At 37.3% G+C, this 10225-nt stretch overlaps 1 protein-coding gene across 1 annotated transcript in view; it reads right to left on the bottom strand.

Annotated features, from left to right (window-relative positions):
* Nucleotides 1–10225, bottom strand: part of myo7a (myosin VIIA) — a 72846-nt gene that overhangs the window by 45811 nt on the left and 16810 nt on the right. Inside the window, exons 4-7 of the mRNA XM_015385689.1 lie at nucleotides 4963–5076; nucleotides 2964–3116; nucleotides 733–917; nucleotides 262–383 (exon numbers count right to left, since the gene is read on the bottom strand). Of these exons, the coding sequence (XP_015241175.1) occupies nucleotides 262–383; nucleotides 733–917; nucleotides 2964–3116; nucleotides 4963–5076 (574 nt within the window). The remainder of the gene's footprint in view (nucleotides 1–261; nucleotides 384–732; nucleotides 918–2963; nucleotides 3117–4962; nucleotides 5077–10225) is intronic.

Genomic DNA, 10225 nt, shown 5'->3' with positions numbered 1-10225 from the left:
GTAAATTCTGGGGCATGACAAAAGTACAGGCCAGAACCAAATAAGGCAACATCCCCGAGTTGAGGGCAACTCGTGGCTTCATTTGAATTCGCCCGTTTTATGGTGGAAGTTTAGAATTGTGAGATTTGCAGAGAAAGGAGTCGTTGAAGGGGTTTGAACTTCTCTGTACGTCCATTTCTCCCACTGAACTATCGTTATTCATCTCAAGGTAAACTCTGTTTTGCATTCTATGACCCCCTTTAAACCCGTATCAGTTCTTACCCTCAAGTATGGGGTTAGCTTCCAGGACCTGTTGCTCTATCCAGGAGTGCTGACCGCTGATGGCTGCCAAGAACTGCAGGATTAGTTTGGTACTTTCTGTTTTCCCCGCTCCAGACTCTCCACTGTGAAGAAAAATAAAAAATCAGCAATAAGAGGGAAACAACAGCCATGGCGGGACATTCATGGAAAACCCTTTAATCACATCAGCTTTACATACAGGGGTAGTTTAACATTCCAATGATAAAGCTGTCCTTCTGTTTTTTTTTCTTTACATTACTACATGTATCAAATTGCTGTCCTTCTGTTTTTTTTCTTTACATTACTACATGTATCAAATTGTGTTATCTAAACTAAATTAGTTATAAATCTTCTGAGCAGACATAGAAACTACTAATAGGTATGAAAAAGAAGTTTAAGATCCTCATCATGTGCTCTGGTTGGTCAGGCCAAAGTCACCAAAATGTCTTTTACCTGATTATACAGCACTGGTCTCGGTTGTTCCTCTGCATGTTGAAGTAACAGTTGTCAGCGATAGCAAAGATATGAGGAGGCATTTCACCAATTTTCTTGTTGGTGTAGAGGCGGATCTGATCTGCGGTGTAGATAGGCAGCAGCTGATAGGGGTTCACGGCCACAAGGATGGAGCCTGTGTACGTCTGCATCAATTAGAAATAAGGGTTAACTTATTTGAACATTTTAAGGGTCGCTTTTGAATAACTTAACAAATGGGTCTTCAAAGGTCTAACAACATCAGCTGCAAATAAATTAGGTTTACCCGTTTCTCTAGAGAAGAAAAAACACACCTGTTCACAGTAATTCCGAACATTATCTATATTACTGTTTTCTTTTTTTTTCCCCATTTTTTTTTATTGTTAATGCATAAAAAAAAAAAAACATACTTCTTTAATCATAGTAGACACAGTAATAAAGAATCATAATTATAAAACCTGGATGGATTTTAAATAAAACAAAATAAAGACTGTAGCCAGTATAAAAGCTGATGACAGTTTTGCAGATACTAGTCTGCGCTCTCTGTTGTTGAAGGAAGATGAGCTCACTCTACTGTCATGTTGTAGGATGACAATGAGACTATTCACATGAGAACCAACCACCATGTTGAAAAACAAATGAGCACAAGCACCCAGGCTGTTATAGTGAGCTTAGTTCCCCGTAAACCCGTCAGAGAAAAAAAAAAGTCTGTCCAGTAACCTATTTTTACTCATCCTGCCAGAACATGACACCATCAATTATTAACATGTAAGAAAAGTCACTGTTAGTCACTCTAAAAATCTCTGGTTTCACCGTTATGAGACAGAAACATACATGCAACATACATCCAGTTCATATTTAGTACACATATTATGTGCTGCTGATCTAGAGCCATGCATGAGTTGCATTAACTTCTATTGTTTTTGCACAGAATGTGCTCTTCTTTGTAGCCATGCTTAAAGTTTGGGTGCTGACTTACCCTCCCACCACAGTTCGTCTTCAGAGGAAATAGAAAGGAAGAGAACATGTAGGGCGAAATAGATAAATGAAAAAGGGAGCAGACAGCAACAGAACATGGGTTCATTTGATCACATACATTAAGGGCTTAATGGAAAATATATCAGAGGCCTTTCCACAGTGAATTTAATCTTAAAAACAAGAAGCTTTACACCTTGACAGACAAAGAATTAGAAGCAATTAGAAAACTGAGTGCATATAGGTAACCTGCACAGTAAATTCCACAGAGTTTAACATGCACTGTCGAAGTACATTAACTCTTTTAGAGTTATTACAACAACAATTGGATTAAGATATACAATAAGCAGAGAGTTAATTTAACACTAATTCAAAGTGGGACTAAATCAACTCAGATTGGTGTTAAATTTAACTCTTAAAGTGTTACTGTAACACTGCTAAATTTACTGTATGATTAGTATGCAATTCAAACAATTAAACATTATGTATTTGAAATGAATGAAATAATTAGTATTAATTTTGACCAAGGAAACTTTATCATTCTTAATACATAAACATGGAAGTTATTCATTTTGAATAAATAAGCGATATTAAAAGACACATTTTGTACATTTTTTGCACACTCAGAAACAACAGGCATCCAGCTTAACTCAAAGACACCAATAGCAACTCCTTATAAAGGAAGAAAAAAACCAACCTTATTGAGGATGAGCGCGAGCTACAAGAATAAGCAGAAGAGTGCCCAGTTCTGTATTTTGGCCACAGGTGGCCGTATCATTAGAAATCTGTAATGCCTCTTTACTGACCAGAATGTATACAGAATACTATATTTAACAAAGCCCATGTTGTTCAGGTGCAAGGAAGCAGATGGAGAGAAAGATGGGAATAATAGTGATAAAGGGATAGTCGTTTGCCCAGGACAACAAATGGGCAAGGACCGGCCCTGGTCTAACCTGAACTTCAATGAAAGGGTTATTTTATTGTCATGACATCAACGTTCATGTGATGTTATGTAAATGACTACAACTAAGCATTAAACTAAACATATTTCTAAAACATTTAAGACAGGAGATGCAAGTCTTTAAATCTAAAATGTACTTAAAGTCAAATAAAAGTCAAATAACCCCCCCTAAAAAACTGGTACTGAGATAACGTTGATCTGCACTTTGGTTTAGAAGTATATCCGCTGTACTCAATGAATTATTATCAGATAGAACAACTTAAGCATTAATACTCACATAAATGAGCTTTTCTCTGTATCTGATGAGCAGGTTGCGGAGAATCCCAGCCTCATTCAGGTCTCCCAGCCTGATCATGTCCTCCACACCATGGATGGAGGTGGGGTGCATTGGTTTAATGTTGGTGGCATTCTGTGGTGAGATCCAGTGCTCCTGAAGGTAAGCCGATGTATGAGATGAAGGTTGATGAACACATTTAAAATTTTCAGGATTCCTCCATTGTTGATCTGATGCATTGTGTATACTGCTGTTATTAACCATTATAAGTGAAAACACTTATGAGTGCTGCCATTCCTAATCAATATAATCTAAATACCTTGAATCATCATTGAATTTACAGTGATGTCGAATCAGAGGGGAGTGTTGGGCTAGTGGTTAGAGCAGTGCACTTGTGCTCTGAGAAGTTTGGAAGAACCCAGTCCGATCCCCACAGCCTCCACTCTGGGTGCCTGAGCAAAATCCTCAACCCCACACTGCTTCCTGGGTGCCGTATAGTGGCAGCCCACTGCTCCCCAAAGGGATGTGTTAAATGCAGAGCTAAATTTTTTCCTGAATAACAAAGCTAACAAAGTGGGTTTACCTTTTTACATGATTTATTAGGTGATAAAATAGTCCAGGGTTAAAAAACTAAAGGACTTGATGGCAGATTATACCTTACAATTTAACATATATTTTCTACATTTAATTAAAAAATAGAGATGAACAAGAGAAAAACTTGCAAATAAGAGAATAGCTGCCATGTATGCCAATATCCACCTTCTCTTTCTCATCTGTGCTTCCATAATATTCAGCATGTTGGTCCATTTATGTCTGTGGTTTGCATTTGCTGCCAAAAAACTCACACTTAATGATCAGATCTCACAGCAAAAAAATGTAAGTTCAAAACACTTGAAACATATCAGAGAACAATGATTGCCCTCTAAATAGTCCTTGAGTGGCATCACTGCTCCAAAAGTTTTACTGCTGTATGAATAAAAAGCTGAACCAGGTCTGTATTGGCAGAGTAAAACACAGTAAAACTAATATCTGGCACTAAAACAGCTTTTTGTCCCTTATAAACAAAACAAAACAAAACAACAACAGAAAAACACATTTCAGAATCAGAATCAGAAATACTGTAATAATCCCAGAGGGAAATTACTTTTGTTACACGCTCCAGGTACAGTTATATATATATATATATATATATATATATATACACATCCAACTACACAAGATAATAAAGATAAAAATAAAAAAAGAGATTAAATATATACACATATAGTTATGTTATTCATAACAAAATTATAACAATACTATATAGAGCAAAGTTTTGTCATCAGACCTTCCAGGCCATAACGCCCCAGTTACGGAGAATTGCCGTGTTAGCACCCTGAAAATCAATCGGCCGAAATTCATGCTTTCATAGACATGGTCACACCTGCTGTTGATAGCAAAACACATCTGGGTAGCAGGTCCTCACCGCTGGTTTATGAAGAGCTTTACCATTTCTGCTTTATCTTTTCTCAGTGAGGAACAGTAATTTGCAATAATAAGTTGCACTATTTCCCTATTTTCTTAAAAAACTGATTAAAGGATAGGATGCACCCATACTTTTACATACAGCAGGGGTGTCAAACTGGTTCTAAAAAGGACCGTGTGGCTGCAGGTTTTCTTTCACACTCCATTCATCTCAATAATTGAGTCCAGTCTTAACATGATGACTTGATGAGATGAATGGAGTCCGGTGTGCTATTGCATAGTTGGAAAGAAAACCTGCAGCCACATGGCCCTTTCTGGAACCATTTTGACACCTGTGACATACAGCTGTGAGGCTTTTATACCTTTCCCATTTTATCCCTTTTAAATGTTTCTCTAGATCCTGTTGTCCTTTGAACTGCTGGTTATCATGAGAGTGACGGAAAACCAAATTTCTTAGTTTGTTGAAAGTGATCTTTTACTCATACAGTCCTGTTAATGTTCATTGTTACCAGTGTGTTGCAAATGTTCCAAGACTCACATTTCCTTCATCATCCAACACCTGGATCTGTCCAGAATCACAAAGTTTGACCACAGCACCGATGGGGACCTCAAACTCTCGGCCAGTCTTCAAATCCAACCAGACATAGTCACCCTGCACAGAAATCAGAACAAGAGTTTGAAAAGTTACACAGACTATCGAGTGGAAGTACATGAACGTAGATCTAAACTGTGAGTTAAATAAAGTTTTATGTTCACTAACTTAAAAATGAGCAGTTATTAATCACTACTTGATAATTGAACAAGAAAAGGAGGTAGAATGATGGAGAGCTGCAATATTCATTCAAATCATCTGTATATTATATATAATAATAGACATGGCACAAACATTTCCAACCCGGGAAAACATTTAATACTTGATAACATTTTTGATACCACAGGGATAAAAAAAGACAAACAATTTAAGGCAATAAGAACATTTCTCTGTATTGTTTCTCAATTTAAACAGAATAATAGATGTGAGTTATATAAAGTACAGATAATACAAACTAAGTAACTACATTTTAACAAAATCCAGAAATATTTAAGGCTGTCCGATATATTATTCCTTTATGTGCAAATAACCCAGAAATCTAAAATTACAATCAGCAAAAATCTGCAAACAACATCAGTTTTTAGTATTTTAGGATGTTTTTTGGGTGTCAGTTGGGAGTATCAATATTTTTGACAACTACAATCAATTGCCTTATTTTTAACACTGCTATATAGTTTATTCAATATGTAATCCTGGGTTATACATACTGACTTCAGCTCTCATTAACTGGTTCACGCAGGAATAATGGACTCTCAATCTATAAGTGTATTTAAAAACCTATACACATGCAAACCAAGTTGTTTATTATGCCAGGCTAATATCGGTTACAGTTAGGAACACGCTGAGTGCAAATCATTAGGAGGGAATCAACATGACCCACCCAGCACTCACTGCTATTGATTAAAAAGAGTCAGAGGAAAAGAAGCAGGAAACATTCTTTAACAGCAAACCACTTGGATCAGTTGGGTAAACACTGATGCCAAACATGCCAACTATATGCATTTCTTTTATAAGGGAACAGCAGACCTAGACTTGGATTCAACTTTATTCAAGTGAAACTCATCAGCTACGTGCAGCTTTAAATGTTTGCAGGCATCCCCCAAGTCGAGGGCCTGCTGGTTTTAGAGGTTTCCCTGCTCCCTGTGCTAAAGCAGAGAAACCTCTAAAACCTGCAGGACAGCGGCCCTCGAGGACTGACTTTGGGGATGCCTGTGTTAGGGTCTCTGGGGTTTTACTGTTTTTCTGGTCTGAGTGAGCTTCCTGTCAAAGAGAGGATCTTTGCTGGTGCCATATCGCTGCACACCTGAGAACATCTCTCAATCAAGATGACTAGTGTGTAAATAAGGAGGTAGAGGCTCATCTCTCTTCACCAGATGATTACCCTTGATAATATTACAGCTAAAGAACTAAGCCAGACATATCTTTTTTGTTTAAATTTGGCTTCCTGTGAATCTCTTTAATGTGGGCTCTGTTATTGTTTCAGACAACCAGTAAACTTCAGTTCGTCTCCGATCTTCATGGATAAGGTCTAACCTGTGTCCAGCAGTTCTAAGGCTACGTTCACACTGCAGCCTGAAGTGACCCAAATCCGATTTTTTTTTGCCCATATGCGACCTGGATCTGATCTTTTCATGGCAGTCTGAACAACACAGTTCCAATGTTTTCCAATGTGACCCAGGCCATTTGGCTTTGTAGTCCTGAATCCAATATGAATCTGATCTTTTCAAATGCGACCTGCGTCTGAACAGCCAGGTCGCATTAATCCGACTTGAATGTCATTAATACCCGACAAAGGTCAGTATTATGCGTCTTGCTGCGCAGAAGCAGCAAGAAATACAACAACCATGGCAGATGATGATGCGGGGAGCAGTATTTATGTTTTAACATATTGAAAAGATTGTGTTTTTATGGTTGGAAAAGACCGCTAGATGCGCGCCAGCACTACCATCCATGTTTATTTCTAGAAGAAGTCAACAATGTACCCCCCCCCCAGATCAGGAATCCTAAACTTTGGAACTTGGGGGCCAGAACCTAACAGAGACGGGTATAATTAAATAAATAAAATCACCAGGTCACCATAGTAGTGATTGCTAAAAAGGACACCCTGACCTAAACAATCCAAAAGCCACATTCTGCTGTTATAAATGACCCAACCAACAAAAGAGACGCTAAAACCTTAAAACACTGATGATGGGGGGGCCAGGGAAGAGAAAATAACCTGTAATTATGTTAGAAATTAGATGAGCAAGATATAATTTTGGCCTTTTCTCCACATGAAAATATCAGGACACAAAAGAAATTTTAGAAAATCTAATTTGATCTAAAATAATAACAATCATATAATGTAATTCAAAAAAGAAACCATTAACAAATATGACTGAAAAAGATATATCACTGACAGCATTCTGAATTAATGCCAGAGATTTTTTTTAACATCAAGCAACACAGGCGTCACAAGGACCACTGTTTGGCTTAATTACAAGTTCTACTTCAATTAAGATGAGATCAGAGAAGATTTTCTAAGAAATTACAAAAACACAGAGCACACCATACCGGCAGCAGCGTACTGGGTTTTGTCACAGTGTTGACATTTCGCAGCAGTGCCCATTTTGCCAGATCCTTCTCGTACAGATCCACATAATCCCGCCGCTTGTACATCTTTATGTGCATAAAACAATCCACATGCAAAATAACATCCACAATAAAAAAATGTTCCAGAATCCAGCAGATGTGTGAGCTAATATTTTTGTATAATTTGAATCCAAAATCTTCCTTTCAATAAATCCAAAAAAACGTGATGTGATGCATCAAGGCATAACTAGTTAAGCTTATAGAGGATACTAAACTTACTTCCACAAATTTATTTATATAAAGAAAATTCAAGCAGCAAAATAGAAAAACTTTTTTTTAGCAGATTTTTTGTAAGCAGAAATATTTCTTGTTCCCTTTAAAAATGTCCATTGAGAAATAAATGTAAAGACTACAGTTAAACTAAAAAAGCTTTTAGATATTTTAAGAATATCCAAGCAGAGAGAAGTTTGTTTTAGTTCTACTGCTCACGTCCTCCCTTCATTCAAACACCACCCTCAGCTGACCTTGCCTCCATACCAACTCAGTGTTGCCCATGGCAACAAGATGTCACTTCCTCCTTAGGTGTTTTTTTTTCTAGTGTTTTATTACTTTAATCATTTTCATACCAACAGGTTGGTAAATTAACACTTTTCAGTACTTCTTCGTATTTGTTCTTAGAGAAGTCTTTCTACTTTTTTCACGCACTTTTTTGTTCACTTTGCTGTTCCCGAGTGGGGGAAAAAACAACGTATTTCATGATGACAAGAGGATTTTAAGTCAGGTTTTATAAAAATAAAAGCATAGAAATAAATTCTACTTTTGAAGCTGGATGTGAGCTGCTGACCTTGGATAGGTGTGTTGTTGTGCTGGGGTTTGGAGCCACAGAATAAGTGCTGGAGTTTGTGTTACATCCATGTCACTTTAATTAAGTAAAAAAAAAAAAACTCAGGCAAACTGAGCCACCTGAACATTACACCACCTTACACCTGTTACACTATAATAAATGCAACACACCCACACACACACAGAGCGAGAGACTGAGTTAGCTTAAGGGAGCAAGCTTAAAGGCAACCTATCAGAAGCCACACATTAAATTATTTAACATTCAGGATCCAACAGGTGACTCTGGGAGTTCTTTAATATTCCTGTTTATGTCACAGCCTTATTCTTAACATCTACTTCGTGCTTTACATTATCCACACAGATTCCCTTTTCTGGACATTTGTTATCAGCATAGATTCTTTTTAAGTGCTCCAGAAAACAAAGTTATGGCTCAGGGGCCAACTGCACGCTATTGAAAGCAACACTGAGGGTGTTTCTGTGGGAGAAAACCGCATTCATAAATAGTAGATCCAAAACTCAATGGGATTTGAATAAGGGAGCTTCTTGCTGCAAGGCAACAGTGTTAGCAACTGCAGCTACATCTTAATTAAAACAATATAACATCCCTTTGAGATTTATGGCGTATTGTTAATTGAATTAAACATGAAGAAGGGGAAAACTGAAAGGAGATTAAAATGTCTTCATTCAGACAGCAGCTGAAGTGGAGCTCTCCATTTCAGAGTTCATAACAAAAAACCCTTTAAAGCAGGAGTGCAACAGCAGTACATGACCCACATATGGGGGCCTTTGATTTTCGTTCAGAGCAGTAACATATCTGACAAATTTAACACGACACTTTCATTTGGAAATATATGTTTTCCCACAGAAGAAGGATACAAGCAGGGTCTGAAATTAGTGACACACTGACCATGTGAACAGGAAGAACATTTTTTGCAGGTCAAGCATATTTCTAAGGGCGAGAAAAATAATAATTTGCTCTATTATATTTTTAAGTTTTCACATTATTTTACTAAGGCATTATGTGAAATGCAAATAAAGTAAAAGTTAATGCAGTAAACCTGTAATTTAGAATATAATCAAATTTAATTCAAAAAAGTTCAAATGCAAAACACTTGTATTTGATCAAGTGGCCATAAATAAAACCATTCAAAATACAGGAAACTATTTTCATTTGTTGTATTGTCCATCAGGCTTTTAGCTAGGAATATTTCTTAAGGTTTCTTGGTGTTTCACATCGTTGGGCTTAGCGCGGCATTGTAGGGGGGTAAAAGTTAAGGTCAATTTATACTTCTGACAAATAGCCTCTGCTACCTCAAATCTGTCTCTGTGCATGACCACGCCCTCTGCGCTAAAAAATCCTGACTACACGTCAGACAAAAAGGCGCAGACAAAAAGCAGTGAATAGTCATTGGTACGCCTTTCCGGCTGTCTGTGTGAACACTGAAACCAATTCTGAAACCTAATTGTCACATATTTATGTACATATCTTAGAACATTTTATAAACGTAAGCTGATGTGTTACACAAGCACATGAGTGGCACCGAAGGAAATTTATACTAATAGTAAAAAGCAGTGAAAATGAGCGCGCTATTAGTCACCACCAACATCAACTTATCTATCTTTAAAATATGAAAACTAAATTGTCTCAAAGACTAAGAAGCTACTGTGATGTATGTTAATGCACTTTTCAGACTGCAACTTGCTTTTCAACAGGTAGAGGGGGGTGCACCGTTCCTGGAAGTACTGCAATACCAGGTCGATGCGTGGAGTGGACGGAGCAAGCCCCTATTCCATC

This window comes from Cyprinodon variegatus, unplaced genomic scaffold (genome assembly GCF_000732505.1).
Source record: "Cyprinodon variegatus isolate N-32 unplaced genomic scaffold, C_variegatus-1.0 Scaffold345, whole genome shotgun sequence".
NCBI lineage: Eukaryota > Metazoa > Chordata > Actinopteri > Cyprinodontiformes > Cyprinodontidae > Cyprinodon > Cyprinodon variegatus.
Note: the sequence above shows the minus strand (reverse complement) of the source record. Positions and strands in the feature narration are given on the sequence as shown.